Source organism: Sarcophilus harrisii, chromosome 2 (genome assembly GCF_902635505.1).
Source record: "Sarcophilus harrisii chromosome 2, mSarHar1.11, whole genome shotgun sequence".
Lineage (NCBI taxonomy): Eukaryota > Metazoa > Chordata > Mammalia > Dasyuromorphia > Dasyuridae > Sarcophilus > Sarcophilus harrisii.
In genome coordinates, this window is record NC_045427.1 from 383,681,604 (window position 1) to 383,706,769 (window position 25,166).

Genomic DNA, 25,166 nt, shown 5'->3' on the forward strand with positions numbered 1-25,166 from the left:
CTTCCCCTATTCATATCTTTAAAAGGAAAGTTCTTCCTTACTATCCTAATTTATGTTGTAATAATATAGTGATTTTGTGTCCTTATTTTCCCAAGAGACAGCATAGTATAGTAGATAGGTATCCAGCCTCAAATCCAAGAACTGAGTTCTACTTTCACTTTTGACATACACTGTCTCTGTAACTCTCAGTCCTCTAAGAAATTATAGAGAAGGTTTCAGGCTATATAAGTAGAAGGAGTTTCCTCTCCTGGGAGTACATATGACAATGAAATTATAGACCCAGCCCTTATCCCCTATCCCTATTTTATTGTGTATTCATTTACTTTTAAAAAGACCTCATCTTGTAGAGTTGACCCATGTCACAGAGGTGGCCTAACATCAAACCAATAAGAAAATGATTTTTAAATTACAACACTTTGAGTAAATGTGCATTGATTATTACTACTGCTGGAGCAGGACAAAGTGGGTGAAAATTGGACTTGAAGTGAAGAAGACTGGCTCCAAATCCTACCTCTGGCAACTTATAAGTCTTTTAATTTCTCTCTGTCTCAGACAGTTCCCTGGTTCATATCTACCAAGTGAGAGGAAGGTGAACACCTTCCCTGGTGGAAGTAATTTTCACTCGAAGGATTCCTTAGGAATGATGAGGATGAAATTATAAATCAAACGATAAGCATGTATTGAGTGTCTAATGTTTTCCAGGCACATGGCTAGGATACAAGATGAACGTGAAATAATTCCTACCCTACAAAAGCACATGTCCTCACTATGGTAATGATAATATAACTAGAATAGGTGACCTTCAACTATACATGAATAAGCCAAATTGGAAAAGATCTTATTAGCTAGAACCACCTGATCTTCGAATCTAAGGAAGAGTTAAAGAAAAGTTAAACTTGGGAAGAGTCTGGTTTGGGGGAGCATGGAGGAGTATAAACAGTGCAAGAAGGTGAAATTACTAGGTAACTATATTTTTGTCTGCCTGCATTTTTTATTTCCTTCACAGGCTGATAGTAGACTATTTCAAAGTCCGATTCTTTTTGTACAGCAAAATAATTGTTAGGACATATATACTTATATTGTATTTAATTTATACTTTAACATATTTAACATGTATTGGTCTAACCTGTCATTTGGGGGATGGAATGGGGGGAAGGAGGGGAAAAATTAGAACAAAAGGTTTGGCAATTGTCAGTGCTGTAAAATTACCCATGCATATAATTTGTGAATAAAAAGCTATAAAATAATTTTAAAAATAAAAAATAAAGTAGCTACATAAAAAGAAGAAAAAAGAAATTACTAAGTAAATTTTTAGCAGTCAGAGAATTTGAGTGCTCACCCTTTTGTGCCTCAGTTTCCTCGTCAGTAAAATGGAATCACTCAATGACCGTTACTTTAGGGCCAGATGTGGCACAGAGTAGTGTGTGATAGGATCACAGATTCTAAAATGTATGAGACCATAGAGGTCATCAAGTCTAACCTGCATTTTATGGATGAAGGAAGCCCAAAGAGATTAAGTGTCTTGTTCAGGGTCAGAGCTAGTACCTAAAGTGGAATTTGAAACCAATTCTTCCTGCCTCCAAGCTCATTGATCTCTCTATTACACCATATCAGAAGGAACTTTGTCCCAATCCCAGCACATCTTTTACAGAAATGACCTTCCCTTCAAATTTTTTAATGGCAAAACCATGATTGATGTCACTGAAGAAAAAGCTATTCAGCAGAATAAAAAATCCATGCTTTTAGCAGAACAGAGAATTATGTTGATACTCCAAAAACCACATCTTCGACCTGGTAGTGAGAGTACAGGCCTAAAGCAGCCCAAATCTGAATTCCATACAACATTACACCTTTTTATAGATGAGAATAAATGTTATAATTGCAGTTGTAGATAAGCAATGTTTTTGTCAATAGAGATAGCCCAGAAGATTATTCATTTGCAAAAGGATTCACTTCAGTGCCTTCTGAAATAGAAAGGTAACTGAAAATAGGATATGACTTGCAGACTTTTGATTTTTCCTACAGTGTTTCAAGAACTTCTCATTTTGATTAAGTTGAGTTTCCCACTACACCCCAGAGACCTCTGAAGCTCTTGCTACATACCTGCCAGCATCATGGAGCCCTGCTAGCTTTGGCTACAGCATAAGACATCCTGATGCTGTTGAGGAATAACAGTGGGGTCATTCTTAACCAGGGTATTCTTTTTCCCCCACAGAAAGTTGGCTGTGACCGAGTGATTGGTTCCACCAAACAAGAAGACAAATGTGGTGTGTGTGGAGGAGATAACTCTCACTGCAAAGTAATCAAAGGGACATTCACAAGATTACCTAAGAAACAAGGTCAGTTCTATCATCTATAAGACTCTTCTCCTTTCAGTCACTCACTCCCTGGTAGTTTCATATGTCCATGTCTGTGTGGGTGAATGGATCATCATAAAATTCCTCCTTTCCTTAATCCTAACTTCCAGTTACTAGGTCTTGTGAATTCTTTCCTGTTCCTACAGCTGGACCCGATCACAATAGTGTTCTCTCCTCACCTCCAGTCTTTCTCCATCTGTACATGTATATGTACATGTTGCCCCATAAATGTTCTTAATAAACAGGTATGACCGTATACCTGTCCTGCTCAAAGTCTTTGATGATTCCCTGTTTACGATGGGATAAAGTCTAAGACATCAGTTCTCAAAGTGTAGTCATAAAGACCCCAGAGAATCCATGAAACCCTTTCATAGCATTGGTAAGATAAAAACAGTTTTCATAATACTAAGATGTTATTTGCCTATTAAAATACTCCTCCCTTTTCCAACTACATATCTTTAGGAGGCCTCTATATTTCAACCAAAACAACATGTTCCAACAGATTCAATACAGAAGTAGGAGAATCCAGTTATCTCCAGACATTAATTTTCAAAAATATGTAAAAGAATCCTACTCTCCTCACTAAATTATTATTATTTGGGAAAAACAGGGTTTTTTATTAAAAGTATGTCATTTATGTTAACATGTAATGGGTTTATGATTTTTTGAAAACTAATAGATAAATATTTTTAAATTATCCGCTTTAATTTCTAAATACAGTAAATATTGATAGATGTAATTCATACTAAAAGCTCTTTGGGTTTTTAGTAATTTTTAATAGCATAAAGTATCAAGGAATTCTGAGGCCAAAACAAATTTGAGAATCACTGGTCTGAGGTGTTTGTTCAAATTCTCCTACCTGAACCACAGCTGCCCGGATTACTAAATAAGACTAAAGAGACAAAGCATTTCATTATCAGGCAGTGAGATATGTTGGTTTGGGGTTTTTTGTTTGTTTATTTACTTCTTATAAGCACCATTGAATCATTGTCTTGAGCTAATGTGACGTAAAGTATACATGGTCAGCTTGGAATTAGGAAGGCTGGATTGGATAAGCACTTAGTAGCTACGTGATCCTGGACAAGTCATTCAGCCTCTCGTTGCTCCCCAGGCAACATTAGGATTAGTCGTTGCAGAGCAATTTCTGCTTTGTAGTGGGAGAGGGCATTTTCTATGAGCAGATTGCATAAAATCAGAGATCTGGTACTAAAAGGTACACAAACACAACCAAGGATGTCTCTGCTCAAATCAAGCATTCGCCATCAGTCTGTTGATGTCTGAATGACCACAGTTGCTCCCCCCCGGTCCTCACTCATGCCCTTTTTCCGAGGTTTTAGTTTGGGCCAGTGTCACAGTGCTCTTGGGATGTCAGCCTCAAACCCTTAGATTCCACCTCTCCTCTTAGTATTTCTTGCTCTGAGACTCTCCTGAAATGTTATAAAGTCTCTCAGGCCCCCTCTCTCAGGCTTGCTGAGACTCTGGCCATTGGTTTGTTCTTTCCCAGGGAGCCAACTCTGCTTGGTATGAGTAGGAGCCCCACCATGTCATTCATCCCTCTTGGTCACTAACTCTCAGTTTTTGGGAGGTCTTTTGTCAGGTAGAGAGTCTCACCACCTTACATCAACTCCTCAACCAAGCTTTCAATCTTGAATCTGACCTTTATTTGCAACTTAATTTGCCCCTAGTTCTGGTCAAACTGGATGACTAGTATCTCTATGTCTCTGCCCCAACATTCCCTTGCCTGGAATGCTCTTACCCCAGTTTGGCCATATTCTCAAATCCTACTCTTCCTTTTGAAAGAAAAGGCTATTGCTGAATCGTGCTTGATGTCCTCAGTAACTAACACTTTGCTGTGCTCCTAGTAGGACATGGGGAAGCTGGATTTATAGACCTATAATCTTTTGACTAATCATGGCTATAAATTATTATCCACTGAGTTTCCATACAGCCTATGGCCCAGGACTTAGAGCCAAATGACTTAAGGCAAGTGATTTCATTTCACTGACTCAGTTACTATAACTGAGGAATAGGAAAACACCCACAGATTTCACTCCAGGCACACTTATGGTTAGTTATTGCTCTATTTGTGAAATGCCAATTTTGAATAAGTATGTATTTATGCGCACATATGTTCATGAACATATGTTCACATGGTCCTGTATTTGTGTTCATAGGTACATATGTTAGTAAACATGTGTGTTTATAGGTTTCTATATCATGTCTCTATATGTTATGTATTCATATGGATGTGATTGTGACCATATGTACATTATACAACATAATTCTTTCTATTTATTCATTTCTCATAACAAATTCTTAGAGTGCATCAGGCCATAACCCAGCCAACATAAGCTTGTTTTTTTCTTTAAATATATTAATAAAGGTTACATCAAGATGTTCGAAATCCCAGCTGGGGCAAGACACCTGCTCATACAAGAGACAGATTCTACCCATCACAACTTGGGTGAGTATAATTCATAACTGTGGGCAGTAGAATCTCTTGCAGGGATGGCTTAGCATTAGTATGAGTCCTAAAACTGGTCTCTGGATTGGAGATGGAGGGCCTTATCTTTGTAAATACTTAATAGGACTTATAAAACATATTTTTGCGGTCCTTCTTTGAGAAAGTGAGCATGGGAAGAAAATTGAGAAGGCCATAGCTATGAAGGTAGATGTAACATCCCAAAGACCACTATGCAATTAAGGCTTTCAGATTGACTGAGAATGAGCCAATATTAGAAAATGAACTAATGTGTTCAGTCCATTTGAGGATATTTTTGGATTGGAGACAATCTAAGACCATAAGGGAACAAGATGATTTGTTGTGGAGTTTCTAGGAAGAGGCAATATTCCCTCCAAGCTATCCCTGGCAAGTCTCCCCTGTAGTAAATGGAGAATTCACTACTTATCAAGGTAATATACTCTGCTCCGATTTTGAATCAGAGGACCTGAATTCTGGTTCCAAGTAGTACAAAATTACTTATATGAACTTGGATGGCCAGTAGACTTAATTTCTTCATCTGCAAAATGAAAAGGTTAAACCAGATGATATCCAAGATTCATTCACATCTTAGTCCTCTGGTTCTGTGAGGGAAATTTTACTTTTGTCATATCTGAATAATATTTTACAATATAGAGAGCACTTCCACTTTTTGTTGTTGTTCAGTCATTTTTTAGTTGTGTTCTTCTCTTCATGAGCCCATTTGCGCTTTTCTTGGCAAAGATACTGCAGTGGTTTGTCATTTCCTCCTCCAGTTTATTTTACAGATGAGGAAATTGAGGCAAATCAGTTTAAGTGACTTTCCCAGGATGGCACAATAGTAAGTATTTGAGACCAGATGTGAATTCAGGTCCTATGACTCCATGTCCCTCATGCTCTAGGTGGTCCACTGCACCACCTAAATACCCAACACTATTGCAAATCCTATAAGGTATGCATCCAGGATAAGATGGTGTTATCCCTATTTTATAACTGGGCAACTGAATCATAGAGAAATAAATTGACTTACTTGAGACCATATGTCTAGAAAAAAGCTGAGAGGCTTCCAGCCTTCTAACATTTATCCTAGTGGTCTTTCTAGTACTATATCACATGGCCTTTCCCCCAAACCATCCAAGATGAATTGGTGGTCTTCACTGTCTCTAAAAATAGGCCGTATGCTGAAAAACACTCACACATCTTCAAGATCCTATGTTAGGAGAGGCAGCATCGTCTGATAGGGTTAAAAGAACAAAGTCAACATTAGTATTTCTATTTGAAGCTGCATTTCTTGCCTGAGTATGACCTGAAATAAGCCTGATCTCTCCACTGCACTACCTAGTTGCCTTAGGGGACTCCTAAACTGTGTCCATAGCTTAGAGGATGGAAACAGGAGGAGTGAAGCAAGAGATCTGTCTGATCATCTTAAAAATAAGAGTTCTGTAACTCCTGATGTAGGAGCAACTACTTTCCCTCCATTAATCATTCTTTAAATCTACATATTCAGCACTCAACAAGCATTCATTAAGTACTTACCATGTTGAGTAGTAATAACTTACAATGTTGTGTAGAAGCTTACTGAGGTGGTTGATAATAAGATAAAGGCTTACAATTTACTCAGGAGATAAAGAAAGCTTTCCAAGATTTATCAAAACAGATAGTTATTATTGCTCCCTTTTAATAATTCACATGGACACAACTGATACTGTCAGAATGAATCTAGTAAACATTGCTAAGGTTTGTGAAGTCTTGGACAAAAAATCTGAAGGATTTAGGGATATAGCTGTTTTTCTATCATTATTACTGATTGAAGACTTGAAGAGAAAAAGGCAAATTTAAAAATAAATCACTGGGTGAGAGGGTGATACCTAAGATTTTAGATTTTTGGGCCACAAATTAAAACTTGAAAATGATGGACTCTTGGACAAGGATTGAGCTCACTTAACAATGGTTAATAAGAATGTACTGATATTGAATCTTACAAATATAATCAAAAGGATTTTCAACTTAAAATCAGCGTAAAAGAGAAAAATACCTATGAAATTAAACAATCTAGATGCCATAGAAAGTAGTTACAATGCAGTAAGAAGAATAGACACTGAGAGAGGAAGGACAGCCACGATGGCAGAGTAAAGGCACAAACTTGCCCAACCTTTTCCCAAAAATCTCCAAAATCCTTTAAAAAAAAATGACTCTAAACAAATTTTAGAGCCATCATCAGAATATCCCAAAAGACAGAGTAGAACATTTTCTAGCCTAAGGCAACTTAGAAGGTCAGCAAAAAAGATCTGTGACATCAGGGTGAGAGTCCACTGTGTAGTCCCAGTGGAAGCCATGCCAGCACAGCCCTGGCCCCGGTCTGACTTTTCAATAAGTGATTAAATTGATCAAATGGAAAAGGAGGTACAAAAGCTCACTGAGGAAAATATTCCTTAAAAATTAGATTTGAGCAAAGGGAAACTAATGACTATGAGAAATCATGATATAATAAAGCAAAACCCCCCAAAATGAAAAAAAAATGAAATATCTCCTTGGAAAAGCAACTGACATGGAAAGTAGATCCAGGAAAGATAATTTAAAAATTATCGGTCTACCTAAAAGTCATGATAAAAAAAAAAAGAGCCTGGACATCATCTTTCAAGAAATTATCAAGGAAAACTTCCCTTATATTCTAGAATCAGCGGATAAAATAGAAATTGAAAGGCTCCACTAATCAGTTTCTGTAAGAGATCCCAAAATGAAAACTCTCAGGAATATTATAGCCAAATTCCCAGAACTCACAGGTCAAGGAGAAAATATTGCAAACATCCAGAAAGAAACAATTCAAGTAGAGTGGAGATATAGTCAAGATAACACAAGATTTAGCAGCTTCTATATTAAAGGAACATTATTTTCTGTATTCCAGAAAATAATGAAGCTATGATTATTATCAAGAATCATCTACCCAGCAATACTGAGTATATAAATCCTTTGAAGGAAAAGGTAGTCATTCAATGAAATAGAAGATTTTCAAACATTTGTGACAAAAAGACCAGAGCTGAATGCAAAATTTTATTTTCAAACACAGGACTCTGGAGAAGTATAAGGAGGTAATCAGGAAAGTAATAGCATAAGGGACTTAAAAGTTTTATCTGTTTACATTAATATATGGGAGAATGATACTCATCACTCATTATAACTTTCTTATCAATATGGCAGTTAGAAGGAGTATGTATAGACAAAATTTGCAGGTGTAAGTTGAATATGAAGGGATAATATTTTTTTTAATGATGAAATTAAGGAGTGAGAGAGGAATGTACTAGAAGAAAGGGAAAGGGGAAAATGCAATGGTACAAATTATCTGCCATAAAAAAGAGGCCAAAAAAAAAACCTTTTACATGGAGGGGAAGAGAGAATGAGTGAGTGAACTTTACTCTCATCAGAATTGGCTCAAAGAGGAAATAACATACATATTTAATATGGCATAGAAATCTATCTAATCCTGCAGGAAAATAGGAGGGGAATGGGATATGGGAAGTGGGGAAGAATCACAAAAGAGAGGGCATATTGGGGCAGGGAGTGGACAGTAGCAAAATACTTTTGAGGAAGGACAAGATGAAAGGAGACAGAGAGAATAAATTGGGGGCATACAGTTAGCAATAGTAATTGTAAAAAGAATTTTGAAGCAAGTTTCTCTGATAAGCCTTATTTCTCAAATACAGAGAGAACTGAGTCAAATTTATAAAAAAAATAAGTCATACCCCAATTGAGAATGATCAAAAGATATGATCTATGTCCAAAGGGCTATAAATTCATGCATAGCCTTTGACCTAACAACACCACTACTAGGTATGAATATCAAAAGAGATTTTTAAAAAAGGAAAATGACCTATATATACAAAATGCAGTCATAAAAGTTCTCTTCTCAGGGCAAAAAAAACTAATTGGAAATTGAGATGTCCATCATTTGGGGAATGGCTCAAATAAACTGTACTATGTGTTTGTGATGGAATATTATTGTTTTATGGGAAATGATGAGCAGGATGCTCTCAGAAAAAACAAACAAACAGGGAAGTCCTCCATGAACTCAAGCAAAGTGAAATGTACTATATACAAAGTAATAGCAATGTTTTGGGATGACCAGCTGTAAATGACTGCTATTCTCAATAATACAATCATCAACCTACTACTACCATTACTCTGAAGAACTTATGATGAAAAATCCTATCCATAGGATAGGAACTGATTGTATCTGAATACAGATTGAAGTTTTCTCTCTTTCTCTTTTTTTAAATTTAGTTTTTCTTGAGCATTTTAATTTTCATTAGGATGAAAGATGTTTCCTTTGACAACTTGACTTTTATAGAAACGTTTTACCTAACTTCACATGTAGTTTCTTAACTGTGTGTGGGAATGAGGGAGAGAAACAGAAACTCAAAAATTTTTAAAGCAAATTTAAATTTTTTATGAAACTAGGGGGAAATATTAAATAAATAAATCAAACATTAAAAAAAATAGACACTGAAAGAAACTTGAAAAAAATCCAAGGGAAAACAAAACCTGGAATAGAACATTTAATTTTAAAAATGCACCAAGTATGAATAACCAGAAAAATAAACAAATACAAGGAAGGCTATTTAACTGATTTAAATTGATGAAGTAAGATTTATGATCACACTATGGCTGTGGAAAGATTTATCTTATTAAGAACGAACAGAATAGGTAAACATAAGATATCACACATGTATTACACATTAAGTAATGTGAAAAAGTTGAGGAACCAAAAATGAGAAATACATTGGAAAGCATTTAAATGAAGATCAGTTGAGAAAGAAAAAAATTGCTATCCTCACTGGAGCATATTACTGACTGCTGGGACAAAAAGATGCGTTTCAGCAACACATCACAAGTCTGGAAGAGGCATATGATAATAATACGAAATTTCAACTATTTTGAAATCTACTGAACTTTTTTCCTAACAGATAATACTCATTTTAAAAAAAAAAAACTTGTCTTGATAACAATCCCATCCTTTAAAAGAGGAAGAAGCAATGTAGGGAGTCAGAGGGGGATATTTGTTCTGTATCTGATTCTCAGCAGCAAGGAAGAATGAGGGTAGAAATGATAAAACCTTGAGGATGAAGTGACCATGTCATTTTAGGATATATCCTTCAGAGAGGAGAAATAGCAGGAAGGTACAGTCTGACATGAACTCTGCCTAAATTTGAGGGCAGCCTATTTCAAAAGGCTTAGAGCAAGGATGGGGAATATTTTTTCTGACAAGGGTTATTTGGATATTTATAACATCATTTGTGGAACATACAGAATTATCAACTTAAAAATTCAAGCAAGAAAGTTGTTGTACCAAGCTTTAGGCTAGTCATCACCTGCAGTTGCTTTGGCAGAGCCAGACCAAATGAATTCCCTGGGCCTTATATGGTCTGTGAGTTGGATGTTTCCCCATCCCTGGTTTTAAAGGAAAGATGGGTAGGATCCCATGAACTAAAATTCTACTGGGAAACTATCCTAGGAAGTATAAAAATTTCTCAAGAATAATATTCTTTTTTATTTTTTCATTAATGCTTTTTTCAAAAAATATGCATGGATAATTTTTCAACATTAACCCTTGCAAAATCCTATGTTCTGGTCCCCCCCTTTTCCCTACTCTCTTCCCTAGATAGCAAGTAATCCAATATATGTTAAACCTGGTAAAAATATATGTTAAGTCCAATATATGCATACATATTTATACAATTCTCTTGCTACACAAGAAAAATCAAATCAAAAGGGAAAAACAATGAGAAAGAAAATAAAATGCAAGCAAACAACAACAAAAAAAGAGTAAAAATGCTGTGTTGGGCTCCACACTCAGTTCCTACACTCCTCTCTTTGGGTATAGATGGCTTTTCATCACAAGGTCAAAGAATAATATTCTTTAAAAAGCCAAGAAAAAACTATTGTAAGTCCTGTGGCCTCAGATGTTTAAACAAAAATGTATGAAATGTGTATAACCAGAGAAGTGAAAGCGATCCTAATATAAGGAAGCAAAGCACCAAGAGTGCTTTCTTGGTCACTATCTCTTAAAGGGGAAGGGTACCCAAAGTTTATATTTGAAGGCATAGCTCCTTTCCCAGAATGATAATTGCACAAAAACATCATCGTGAATAGTGATGAATGAATAAGCCCAATTATCCAAACATATAGCAAACCAAAATCAGAAAAGTCATACAAATTAGAATATACCAGGAAATAACCTGATTAAATGAACTCTCTCACTGAGAAGCAAGAAAACAACCAAGAAAGGAGCTCCAATATAACCAAACAAGAAGAAATTTCTCAGCATCTCTATGGAGGCACAGTGCAAATAAGGAACAAACTGAGGAGCTAGCTCCCCCCTGTATATCTGCCTTCTCTGACTTTCTCCACAGAGTTGATCCAAAAGAAAATCTGTAATGGAATGGTCCTCTCTTAAAACAAGAATGAAAAAGAATGCCTCTCCTTTCCAAGCTTTTCATGCCAACTCAGCATGCAATGAGAAATCATTCCTTTTATCATATCTAGGCAGCAGGAGGCAAAACACCCATGGGTAACACAGGTTATGAAAAGAAAAAGCAATTCTGATAAGTAGAATAAGGGAAATTTGCCTAAAGAGATCAGTGTAGCACACAGGGAACTCACTAATTTAATTTTTTTTTATAGATATACCGAAGATAGAAAGAAGAGATAATGGAGAATGAATACTAAAGAGTAGTTTGGTCCCTTAATAGTAATATTTAGAGTGCTAAAACTCAAAGCTAACCAAGGTTAATGAAGGAAGCTAAGATTAAAAAAAAGAATTTTTATGCTAGATTAAGGATGGAAAAGGATACTCAAAGAAGGAATAAGAAAATTATTTGATCTGGATCAGTGATAACTCAGTGATAAGTAGTAAGAAAAGACAGAAATGTTCAGTTCTGCTTTTGCTTCTGTTTTCTCTGCCAAGAACAATCTTTCAACAGGTAAGGGCAGAGTAAATGTAAACTAATAAGGAGTTGATATCCAAGATAAGCAGTGAGATAATAGTGGGGGTGGGAATCCATTAACTATCCTTTATGAATTCAAGTTATCAGGGTCAGATGAATTATATCCTTATATAGTGAAAGAACTGGCAAATGTGATTACTGTGCCAGTCACTGATTTTCAGTGTGATGGAGAAAATGAAGTCTGTTCACTATAAGTCAGTGAACTTGAATGTGATTCCTGTAAAAATTTTCAAGTGTTTTATTATTGGGAGAGTTAGTAAACAGCTAGAAAAAGAGGTAGGAATCACAAATATTAATCATAGGTTCAAGAACAGACCGTGAAAGGCTAAACTCATTCCGTTTTTGTTTGTTTTGCTTTTACCCAGGATTATTATTTGGTTATCTGATAAAAGGGAATGCTAAAAAATATAGTTTACCTAGATTTTAGGAAATTATTTGATAAAGTCCCTCATGCAGTTCTTATTGAAAAAATGGGAAATGTGGTAGCATAATTAGATGTATTCAAAATAAATGGACCCAAAAAGCTAGTATTAATGATTCATTGTCGGCTACAAGATGTCAAGTGGATGGTCCCAGTGGACCCTGTACTGTTTTACATATTTGTCAGTGATTTGAAGGGAAAGGGCTACATGTCATGCTTATCAAATTTGCAAATGGCATAAAACTGGAAAAGAATAGCTAACATGTTGGATAATATTGGATAAGAGTCAGAATCCAAATAAATCTCAACCTTGAGATAGCTCTAATAAGATTAAATATAATAGGGATAAATTTAGAGTCGTATAATTAAATTCAGAAAATCTACTTGACAAGTACAAGATGAGAAAAGAAAGAATGGTCAGCAACAGATGTAAAAATTATATGGTGAGGGAAGTTTAATGGATTGCCAATTCTATTTATGCACATTATTATATGATATTGCAAGGGACGAAAAAGACAAGATTGCATTAAAAGATTTCTAATATCTGGGAGTAGGGAGATAATTGCCCTGTTATATCCTATCCTGATCAGAATATGTTTGGAGTATTGTGTTCAGTTCTGGGACCACAAGGAAAAACTGGAAAGTGGCCAGGTGGGGAGCTGCAACCAGTTTGATTAAGAATGTTTGAAAGAACTGAGGAGCTTAGTTTGGGAAAGAATAAACTTTGGGGGACAAAAGAGCTATCTTCAGGTATTTGAAAGAAAGATTATACTTCTTTCTACTAAACTCCTGAGGATAGCACAAATAAAGATTAAAGATACAAGGGAGCAGATTTAGACTTGATTAAATAAGGGAATTCCCTTACTTAATTGTTGAATAAAGAAAACTTTTCAATAATTAGAGCTATCCAGGAGAAGAATGAACTACCTCAAGAAGCAGGGTTTGCCTCTCAATGGAGGCCCTTAGGCAAGGCCTGTATGACCATTTCTTTACTAGGTTAGAGACAGAATTTTCATACCATCTTATGCTGAACTAGATAGTTTCTAGGGGCTCTTCCAACTCTAAGATTTTGATTTTTGTAATCAGGTGGTTGGACTAAAGGGCCCCTAAGATCCCTCCCACTTCTGATCATCTGTAATTTTTAAAATTAATATCAAGGCATCTCATTTATATTCACCTGATGCTAATTGAAATTCTTCTATTTCACTGTGATGGAATTGACTGAGATTCTCATAGAATTTTTAACTGGTACAGCTGTCTAGCTAATGACCCATTCATTCCACCCATGAATCATACAAACTTCTAGCTTAGTAACAGTTTCCTATTCTAGCATTTAGTATAAACTTATCACTGCTACTTTGTTGGCGTCAAAGCTTGTATCTGCATGTATCGGTAAGTATCTGCATATCCTGAGTTTCAAAAGCAGAAAAGACCTTAGAGCCCATTCATTCCAACTCCATTTTACAGAGCTGAAAATGGAAACCCAGAGAGTTTAAGTGCCCAATGCCACTTAAGTAGTAAGAAGCAGAGGCAACATTAGACCCTCAAGTCAAAATCTAGTGTTCTTTCTATTCACAACCTATGGAGGTATCTACCCCCTTCAGATACATGCCAGGTAATTTAACCTTTTTTGCATATGCTCTGGTGGACAGTGCTACAAAGAATGCCTCCTCCCAAATTCCCTAAAATGCCCTTAGGTTTGTTCCATTAGGATGAGCCAATGATAATAGAGACATGGGAACAAGAAAGTTGGTGCTGATCTCTTCCCCAGGAGCAGCAGATTTCCCTTAATGTTGAGGTAGCATTAAACAGGACGCTCCAATTCTCCTCCTAGGAGATCATGTTTCGCCTTTGGCATCCTGGGGCAGTGACTGATGACCTCTCCTAGAACCTAGAGGTATAAGATAGCAGATTTGTCAGGTTTCTTGATATGATCAGCTGGGGGAAAAGATTCTCTTTGTAGTAATGGAAGATATGTCCAAAGCCCAGCTCTGTTGTGTGACCTTGAGCAAGCAAGGCACTTTCCCTTTCTGAGGTTCAGTTTTCTCATAAGTATAATAAGAGGGTTTGACAAGAGTGTCTCAATGATCCTTTCTAGCTCCATGATCTCAAGAATGGGACATTTAGCAAGCAATGCAACAGAATTATGAGTGAAGATAGTTCCATACAAGATCTTTACTTCCAAAAGGGGCAATCATATATGGATATACTGGGGGCACTGGAAGCAAGGAAACTCAACCAAGTGTCTCCAACTACTCTGCCAATAGAATGATTTTACCAAGGCGGGTGTGGGGCCTGAACCTCTGAGTACAGGGTGACAGCCTGGGCTGTCTTTTGACTTCCCTGGCAGAAATAAAGCCCTTTATTCTGACTCATTGCTTTCCCTTATCCAATATTGGCTAAACCCTGACTTTGGCTGGGGGTTTAGAGGTACGTTTCTCTTTTGGATCCCCAGCCATCAAGAACCAAGAGACGGGGAAGTTTGTTTTGAATGAGGAAAACTCGGTTCCTGATTCCAAGGTCTTCATTGACATGGGTGTGGAATGGGAATATCGAAATGATGACGATCGAGAAACTGTCCAGACGATGGGCCCTCTCTACGGTGCCATAACAGTACTGGTGAGTTTAAAGGCCATGGGGAACTTCTGGAGCTCTCTATGGAATCCCTAGGCCCTCTAAGGAATTCATGTCAAAAAGCCATCTTTTAACTTCTGTTAGTTATGTGTCAGAAAATCGACAAGTACTTATTAAGAACCTATAATGCACCAGATGTTGTGCTGGAAGGGAAAAATGAGATAGTTCCTTCCTTCAAAGAGTTTACATTCTGCTGGAAGAGATAACTTGCATTTACATAAGAATACACAAAATAAATACAAGGGCAATATTGGAGATGAAATAAGGAACCATAGCTAGACACCCTGGAGTAGAGATTCTGAAAAATAAAAGTTCTTCAAACATGGATTAAGACATGCAGCTGAATGGACATTTAGAGTTCTAGACTTTCTCTGGAGTCCTCGTTATACTACTCTGAGCCTTCTAGAATTTGATTGTCATATAGTTTCTTTTTCCCCAGGGTCTGCCCCTTGAGCAATGGTTTTTTAGTTTCCCAGTATTATTTGAATGTCTGCCAAACTTCTGTCTCTGAGGAGCTTCAGGTCACCTGAACCTAGGCCCTGTTGGTAGTGTCACCAGGTATAACAGGAAGACCATAGAATTTGGGATACGAATCATCTTTTTTTCCAGTCATATCCAACTTGTCATTTGGGGTTTTCTGGGCAAACAAAATACTGGAGTGGTTTGCTATTTTCTTATCCAGCTCATTTTACAGAGGAGGAAACTAAGGCAAACAGGACTTGCCCAGGGTCTCAAAGCTCGAAAGTATCTGAGGCTGAATTTGAACTCATAAAGATGAGTCTTTTTTCCATGCCTGGCAGTCTATATCCATTGTGGCACCGAATTGGCCTAACACCAAGTCAGATTCCAGTTCTACTATAAGACATAGACTCTCTGAAACTCCATTTTATTAACTATAAAATGAGGGAATTGACATTTGAGGTCCCTTTCAGCTCCAAATCTCATGATTTATTGTCAAGGAGTGGGAAGGACAAGAATAGGAAATGGTAGCTGTTTCTAAGTAAGTTTCTAAGTGTGAGCAATGGTGAAAAAACGTTCTGACAAAATTCTCATCCAGATTCTCTTTCCTGTGCTGATATTCCTACTCTTCTTCTAGGGATCAAAGTCTGTCTATCAACAGCCTCTGACCCACTGCCCCCTGCCCCCAAGTAGAGTCATATATGTACTGAAAATTTGCATTTTTGATAGTTCTGATGTCAATGGACACACTAAAAATTCATGAGTATATCAAAGACCTGTGATTTAGTTGAGATGGAAATTAGCTCCACTAAATCTTATCATGATCCATCTTTATAAATTATGGATGATACTTGTCTAATAACCACACTACTTATTTAGATATTTCAGAAATTCTAGGGTAGTAGGAAGCCTGAGGGTCCCAGCAAACGAAAAGTGACAGAAGCAAAAGGATTCTATACAGGACTGAGCATCATTTTGTATTTTTGTCCATCTCTACTGAAGTCCTATGCTCTCTCCTGATTGTGATATGGCTAGAGCCTTTTAGAATCCCTGGCTTATTTCAAGATTTAGCTCAAATGCTGCCTTTGCAAAAGTCCTTTCCCAGTCCCCTAAGCCCAGCTGCTAGTGCCTTCCCTTCTGGGATTCCCTTCCATTTATGCTGCATCTTAAACATATCTGTTTTTTTAAAATGTTGTCTCTCCTATTGTAATGTAAGCACCTTGAAGGCAGACTGTTTTAATTTTGTCTTGGTATCCTCGGGGCTTAATACAGTGTCTAGCTATATTAATACAGTGAAGAGTAGAGTAGTGGTCTTGGCTTTTCAAAGGCTATTCTAAGAAAGTTCCAGGTATTGTGGATTCTACCAGGCTGGACAGGCTTTGAAGTTGGACCTGTCAATGGATAATGTACCTTTTATCCAAGTATCAACCTGAAATATTGAGGAAGTATGGCTAGGGGCTTTGTAATAACAAGTCTCTCCATACTTGATAAACTAGTACTCAGAAAATAGACATCTATAACCAGTTGATAAAAACCTAATAGATTCTATGCCCTGAACAGAAGCTTGTAGAAGTCCTTGGTCACATCCAGATCACATCCAGATCATCACATTAACTATAGTGAGGGAAACAGAAAAATATTTTTGAAGTAAAATAACATCAAGATAAATAAAGGACCCTCATTTTGGCTAAACTAATTGTGCTCAGTGGCATTGAATCATATGATCAACAAAACTATTTCAGAAGGTCTCTTCCAAGATTTTTACTTTTCCTTAGTATCCCTGTAAACCCATCACCCCCAAATGACAATTAGAGTGACTACTGAGACCATTGGGATATTTTGTCCTGGAACATTCATTCATAGTCACAGCCACACAAAGCAAAGTGGGGTTTCTTTTGCATTCATCCCATGTGTCTGGCCATTTTTGGAGAATACAGGTCAATGGAGTTACTTGTTTAAAAGTTAAGGGGATATTACTTATTGAAATTGAGTTAATTATTTTTGTCCTTAATTTACTTGTAATGACACAAAAAAGTTACTCTGAAATCTGTTCCTATATACCAGTTATAGTCTTGGTGACATGGATTTGAAACAGTCTAGCTATTGAAATGTCCACAATTCTAAAAGAAACTGCTATCATTAAACAGTGGTATTCACATATAGAAATTCTCTCTCTGACCCTATCCAGCCATGAACTCCGCAATATGAGTCTTGGCTCTCATCTTTACAACCAAACAGCTTTATTTACCCTATTTTCACAGCAGATTTTAAAGGCTGGAATGGTAAATGGGCAGGGCAAATTAGAATTGGTCTCTTCTGTAAATTTATATCAGAAATGGGTAGAACAGATTAGAATTGGTTTCTTCTATAAATTTAGATCAGAATTGGGTAGGACAGATTAGAAATTGTTTGGAAGCAGAGGGTCATATTTTGTCCTTTCTCATTAGATCTAAGTATAACTAGAATGATCTACTAGGATATTTTGTTCTATACAAATAAGATTAACACCAATAAATGAGTTAATTGACAAGCATTTATTAAATACCTCTTATGTGTAAGACATTCTGCTTGGTGATGGGGATATAAATATAAAAGTGAGACATTCTCTGTCTCAAGAAATTTATAGTCTACTGGGGAGGCAACATATTCACTGATAAATATATAAGACCTATGCAAAAATACACAGTGGTGACAAGAGAAGTAGGAAAAGGAGTGGCAATAGGAGAAAACTGGTAGAGACCTCTTAATGGAAATAATATTTGATCTGAGCATTAAAGGGAAGAAGGCATTCTAAGAGGTGAAAATGAGAGAGACAGACAGATAGACAGAGAGAGACAGAGACAAAGAGACTGAGGGAGAGAGGGGGAGAGATAGAGACAGAGGGACACAGAAGGAGAGACATTCCATGCATGAGAGTATGGCCTTCCACCTTTATAAAGGCTCAGAGGCAGAAGAGAGAATAAATCTGAAGTAAATATGGTTCTTCCCTCCTATGTGACATTGCTGGGGGGGTGGGGGATGGGGGGTAGGGGGTGGAAGGAACCTGCCTTCTTCCTTCCCCTTTGCCCTCTACTAAATTTTAAATTGGAACATTGCTCATTCGTTTAAAGCAGCATCTGGGAACATGTGCCTTTAGTGAATAAAGGTACCGGATAAACAAGAGAAAACATAAAACAAATAACCCACAAGAAAAAGAATTTCAAATTCTAGTACACTTCATTCAAACCAGGCTTCCCAAATGACCACCAGCTAAAACTTGTCCATCCTCAGTACATTCTAGAAGGGAGAAAGATCTTATTTTGAGGGTCTAAACCAGGGGTCCTCAAACTATGGCCCATGGGCCAGATGCAGCTGCTGAAGACGATTATCCCCCTCACCCAGGGTTATGAAGTTTCTTTATTTAAAGGCCCATAAAACAAAGTTTTTTTTTACTATAGTCTGGCCCTCCAACAGTCTGAGGGACAGTGAACTGGCCCCCTATTTAAAAAGTTTGAGGACCCCTGGTAAGCTTTCTTACCCTTTCTTCCAAATACTGAAAGATGAGTCAGTCACCTAGAAAAAAAATTTGAGGAATGCTTTGTTAATAAATGTGTTCTAAATCCCATCCATCCCTAGGTCATTCCTCATGGTGATGCTAAGATTTCTTTGACCTACAAGTACATGATCCATGAGGACTCCCTGAACGTTGACAACAACAATGTTGTAGAAGACTCAGTGAGCCATGAGTGGGCTCTGAAGAAATGGACTCAGTGTTCCAAGCCCTGTGGAGGAGGTAAGTGCTTTACCCTCATTCAGAAAGGGAGGTTTGCAATAAAGAAAGCAAGAAAAATAGAAGAAATCTGGAGCACACAGGAACACACAATGTCATGAGGGAAACGTGCAACATATTTCAGTCACAATTCATGATGAAGACCTAACATGAGTAACATAAATAATAGGTGCCATAAATGCTATATTATTAAAAGGGAACTAGGATCTTGAGCCAAAAGGAGAGAAAAGCCTTCTAGCAATCTCAAAACAAAACAGACTGAAGAAAGAAATAATGACTTCCCCATCTCTAGATATGTTAAAACAGAAATTAGATGATTTCTTATCAGATCTAAGCATAATAAAGGTCCTTAGGCTCAAGGGCAAGAGAAATGGAAAAGAAACAAAAGAAATTAATGGGAGAAACATTATGTGTGAAATATCCAAAGGTCTTGGTGATTCAGAAACTATTGAGGTTGAGGGGAACCTTTCTGAAGAGATGAGGGGAAGTAGAGGAGTAAGAGTTTCAGGAAAGCATGGCAGAAAAAATGGTGATGTCCCTGACAGAGATGGATAGGGAGGTGAGGGATGTTGAGAAATGGAGTAAGTTTGAAGAGAAAGATAAGGAATTCCTCTTTTGCATGCGTTATTGAAGATCTAAAGTAGCAAATTCTCACATCCTTCCCCTTATCACAGCCATCATCCCAATTCAATCCTTTCCTCCTTGCTTGGACTATTATTATAAGCTTTGGTTGGTTTCCTTGCATTAGGGTCCCCATTCATTTTCTACACAGCTATCTCTGATGACCAGCATAACACAAATGGACTAGTGGTGGTTGAGGAGACAGAGTTGCTGATAATTCAACAGAGTCATGTATTAAGAGAAATTGTGCTGTTTCTATATTTTAAAACCCTATGTTATTATGAAAAGCATTGTTCTGTGACCAGCTCTGGTTTCTATTTTCTATGATCTAACTCTCTGAAGCATGTTGTTAGTTTCTAGAGATACAATCTTGTGTAAAGTTCACAATGCCCAGTAATTGTGCCAGGACCTTATGTTTTCTCATGATTTCAAGCTTAAATGCACCCTTGATTAATCTTAGGCAGAGGGGAACATCCCAGTTACTTACATGTCTAGCTTCCTGGAAACTCTCTTCATCTCCCTCTTTTTTGTTTATTGAGTTTGTTTATTCAAGTCTTGAAGTCTGAGATCCTGCCTTTGGACATTCTCCACAATTCTTTTAACTATGGTCAGAAAACAGCCTACCAAAGTAGGTCCACAGATACAGATACAAATAAATAAAATTACAGCAAATGCTATGGGTATAATTTCATGCCCAATGGCACTGAATATTCCTTGTATTCTCTTAATCCAATTAGGAATTGTTTGGGCAGTCTGGTCAGGTTCTAGATTTTCATGTGATTCTTTATCTAACATATCAGCAATCTTTCAATACCCAATGTAACATTTGAATTTCCCTATAACCTATTAAGATGATTTCTAATTTTATCCCATTCCCACTCTGACTCATTGTATTCCTTATTAATCATACAGAATCTAGTGAACACACCAATCTTTGTCTAATCCTCAATATTTCCACTTCTTGTCCTATTTTAAGCACATCCTCCTTTAATTGATTTATAGCTTCATAAAACTCCTTATTGATTTTATTCTGTATAGCAAACCCTTTAGAGATGTTCAAAGAAAGTTCATACAAATAATTAGATTGAACCACTTGATTTTGAACAGTGGTTACAGTATTAACTTTACTTCCTATGCATTCAGAAACTTTGCATTCCTTGCAAGTAACATTATAAACTCCTTCTACCTTTGCTATTGTCACTTGGCTGATTTCTCCCCACATGAAAGCATAACCGTTCCCCAAACATGCCTTCATGATAACATCATATGATACATTTTTACTGCTATTTTGATAATATCCCTCTATAGGAGTGAACAGTAATGTGATTTTCCAAACCTGATCATTCCTCTTTTGATTATTTCCCCACCAATTTGGTTTGGGGTATCCCCCATGCATAGAATGATTATGAGAGTCATTATAGCAGAACACATAAGTCTGATTCCAAATTGTGTGACAAAGTCTCTGCTGTGTTCTGCAGCCCATAAAAGAAGGATCAGCTTCTTCAAAATCCATAAATCCCTATCTGGACAGAGTAATATATGGATTCCCCAATTGGGAGTTGTTGTTTCACAGTTCTATCCTAATATACCCATAACAATGCTTTGTGGCACTTTTTTACTTAATTTAAAGCCTATTTTACACAATTGGAGCATTGAAATATTTCTACTAGCCAAAAGCCTGTAAAAAGGATCATATTTATAACAGAAACGAATAGTAAGTATCACAATGCAGCTATTAAAGCTAGCATAGGGAAGGATCTTTAGTAAGTCCAATATAATTAAACTTAACTATTGAACTATTTGACTCATTAATACATTAAATTCCTTAATTAAATATTGAAATCCATTACCATACAATAGAATTTCAGGACTATATTCTCCCCATCCAACTATTCTCACCCTAAGTGGACTTTATATAATATCCCAGAAGGTTTTGGGTTTTCCTTTTCCCAATTTAAGTTGTGTCCCCATAGGGGCCAGTTGCAGGAGTCATGCAATTTCATTCCCTTTGCAGTGTAGTCGGCCTCTTGTCTTTTATCTTCATGCTCTAGATCATTTTGGACAGGGTGGCTAAATCTTTCCTTCATCTGAGGAAATACAAAATACAAAAAATACAAAGAAAACCTTGACCCTGAATTATTTCATTATCAGGGCCCTTCCAAGTCCTGTTGACATCCTTCCATATCACATATTGTGACAGGAGGGATGGGCAGCACAGTCAGTCCCTTAACCTTTTCTGTTCTTCTTTGAGGAAGAATGATGTAGTGAAGAAAAAAATAAGTTAGTTGGGGTGTGGGACATGTCATTCAATGTGAGATAATTAATGGTATATAGTGCTTTAGGAAGCTGTTCTTAGGGGACTTCTCCCCCCCATTTTTGCATGAGACTCTTAATCTCAGCAGTGTGGGTTCAAGCTCCATATTGGGCGCCATTTGTTGTGACCAGCACAACACCAATGGGCTAGTAGTGGTTGAAAATAAAGAGAGGGTTGCTGAAAATTCAACAGAGATGTTTATTAAGAGAAATCATGCTGCTTATATATCTTAAAATCCTATGTTATTATGAAAAACACTGTGATCAGCTCTGGTTTCTGCTTTCTATGATCTAACTGTGAAGCATGTTGTTTAGTTTCTAGAGATACAATCTTGTGTAAAGTTCATGATGCCCCAGTAATTGTGCCAAGACCTTATGTTTTCTTATGATTTCAAGCTTAATTTGATTAATTGATTAATCTTAGGAGGAAAGGAACATCCCACTTACCAAAGTTTCTAGCTTCCTGGGAATTCTCTCAAGCTATCAAAGCAATTTTTCTTTCCAAATCACAGATCTGATCAAGTTACTCCAATGTTCAATAAATTCCTCTACTACTTCTAAGGTCCAATACAAGCTCCTTGGTCTGACTTTAAAGCCCTTTACAATCTACTTTCAATGTACCTTTCTAAATTTATTCTACGTCACTCACCTTCTCTCACTCCTCAGGTCCATCAAATTAGCCTTATTGTTGTTTATTACACGTGCTCTTCCATCTCCCACCTTCATGCCTTTGTACAGACTGTTCTGCAGGTCTAGAATGCACTATTTCTTCACCATGATTTCTTCCATCCCTCCTTCCTTTCAAAGGCATTCCTTTGCCCAAGAGCAACCTTCTATCTGAGGTCTTTGTGGATCCTCTTCCCCTTCAGCCTACATAAAATTATCCAACATTTGTTTTATATATATATATATATTCTAAATATTTATATATGTTTAAAGGCTCATAAATATACACCTAGACTTTAAAAGACCCTCTCATGCCATCTAGACCAATTCCTTCATTTTACATACTGTTTCCCTCAAAAGAATGGAAGCTGAAGGGAAGAATTGTTTCATTTTTATCTTTGTATCTATCTCTGAGGCCTGACAAAATTTAATGAATGCTTGTTAATTGATTTTAATGATTGGCTCTAGAGTACAGAACTAGAACAAATATGGGGAAATTATAAAAATATTAAGACTTTAGAACAATATAAAGAAGATCCTAGGGATCAGAGCTGTCTACCAGTAAAATGGATTGCTCATTCAGTAGTGATCTCTTCACCGGAGATATTCAGGCAGAGTTGGATGATAACTTGGCAAGGATACTATTGAAAGCTGGATGAGACTGATTGCATTCCTAGTCCCACCTCCAACTCTCAAGATTCCAAGACATCATTTATCCATATATCTATAATCATTTATGTAAGAAGCTCCAGAAAGGCCTATAGGGCTCCATATGCCAATGAATTCTGTTGATAAAAATAATCATTTTGTCATGGCTTCAGGAAAAGTTCTTTCTGTGTGTGTCTCTGTCTTTGCTTCTGTCTCTCTTTCTCTTTGTCTCTCTCTCCTTCTCTCTCTCTCTCTCTGTCTTTCATTCTCTGTCTGTCTTTTTATCTCCCTCTCTAGACAGACTCTCTCTTTCCCTCCCTTTTTTCCCCTCTTTTTCATCCTCTCCTTCCTTTGGTCCCTCCCTCCTTTCTCTTTCTTTCTCTTCCTCTTCCTAAATCTAGATCTCCATCAAATAGATTCCATGGCAATGTGAATCAATACAGTAGCAAAATTAGTTTTGTCAAAGTGATAGAAAACATAAAAAGGGAAAATTGTGTCCCAATAATATCTCTGTAAATGAGGCTTTCTCTTTGGGAAGAGCACAGTGTAGTTGAATTTGAATAAAATCCTCACTGCCCTGGGAAAAAGCAGCATGTTTTATTTATGAAATTAAGTTATTTCTATGGTATCTGGCTCAGTAATTGGATCTTGCACAACAGGTGTTGACTTCTAGTGAGTCTTGTAGTTTGTGCTTGGGTATTATAAAATACATAAGGATAAAAAGAAAATTTCTGGTGGCTGACTTCAGATGACGGTCATTATGGGTCTAAAACTTAGACTTTTTGTTCAAATTGCCTTTATGTAAATAAATTCTTAAGGCAGCTAGATGGAGCACTGGTCAGAGCACTAGGCTTAAGAATCCAGAAAACTCATCTTTGTAAATTCAAATCTGGCCTCAGACACTTACTAGCTGTGTGATCCTGGGCAAGTCACTTAACATTATTTGCCTGAGTCACCTCATCTGTAAAAATGAGCTGAAGAAGGAAATGACACAAATGGCTCATCACTCCAATATCTTTGCCAAAAACAAAACAAAAAAAAAAAAAAACTTATTAGCTCACAGAGTTGGACATAACTGAAACAATAGAACTGCAAATAAACTTCTACTTTTTTTTTTTTTTTTGTTAACCTAGGTTTCCAGCTTACCAGATATGGCTGTCGAAGGAAACTGGACCACAAGATGGTGCATCGGAGTAATTGTGACTCCATTGCAAAACCTAAGCCAATTCGAAGAACATGCAATCTTCAGGAATGTTCTCAACCAGTGTAAGAGCTCTCATTTTCTCTCTACCCCCTGCATTCACTCCTTAACCTCACACAGAGGTCAAACCTCCTGCTTACCTGAAATAGGCTCCCTAAGTCCTCTCTGAATTCCCTAGAACCCTAAGGAAACCCATCCACACAGTAGTGTTCTCTGTGAGCAGAAAAGTGGATACATGGGAGAAAAAAACTTTGTTAGGGACAATTGCCCTACAGCCCCTCCCTTGAACCAATAGCCTGCTTCTCCAGGGCTTCAAGGAGCTGTGTCCTACTGCAGAATGAGTTTTCTGCTTGTTTTATCCATCCTTTCGTACATGGAAATGATTCTCTTGAAAAGATATCTCCTGCTGACCAGAGAGCTTTCAAATAGGGGAATAAAGCAGAGTCTAGAATGAACCAGCCTAAAATCATTTCTCTCTGAATATTGAAGTTGGATGTTTAAAACAGGGGAGGTTGTAATACTTATGCTTTTCATAGGCAGCTGGGAGTCATAGTAGATACAGCTCCTGATTTGGAATTAGGAAGACCTGAATTCAAA

At 37.0% G+C, this 25,166-nt stretch overlaps 1 protein-coding gene across 2 annotated transcripts in view; it reads left to right on the top strand.

Annotated features, from left to right (window-relative positions):
* The window catches only part of ADAMTS2 (ADAM metallopeptidase with thrombospondin type 1 motif 2), a 451,708-nt gene that overhangs the window by 406,949 nt on the left and 19,593 nt on the right, over nt 1–25,166 (top strand). For both annotated transcript variants that reach the window (XM_031953540.1, XM_031953539.1), the window contains exons 14-18: nt 2,216–2,339; nt 4,741–4,821; nt 14,714–14,877; nt 18,967–19,123; nt 24,502–24,634. In XM_031953540.1, the coding sequence (XP_031809400.1) occupies nt 2,216–2,339; nt 4,741–4,821; nt 14,714–14,877; nt 18,967–19,123; nt 24,502–24,634 (659 nt within the window). The remainder of the gene's footprint in view (nt 1–2,215; nt 2,340–4,740; nt 4,822–14,713; nt 14,878–18,966; nt 19,124–24,501; nt 24,635–25,166) is intronic.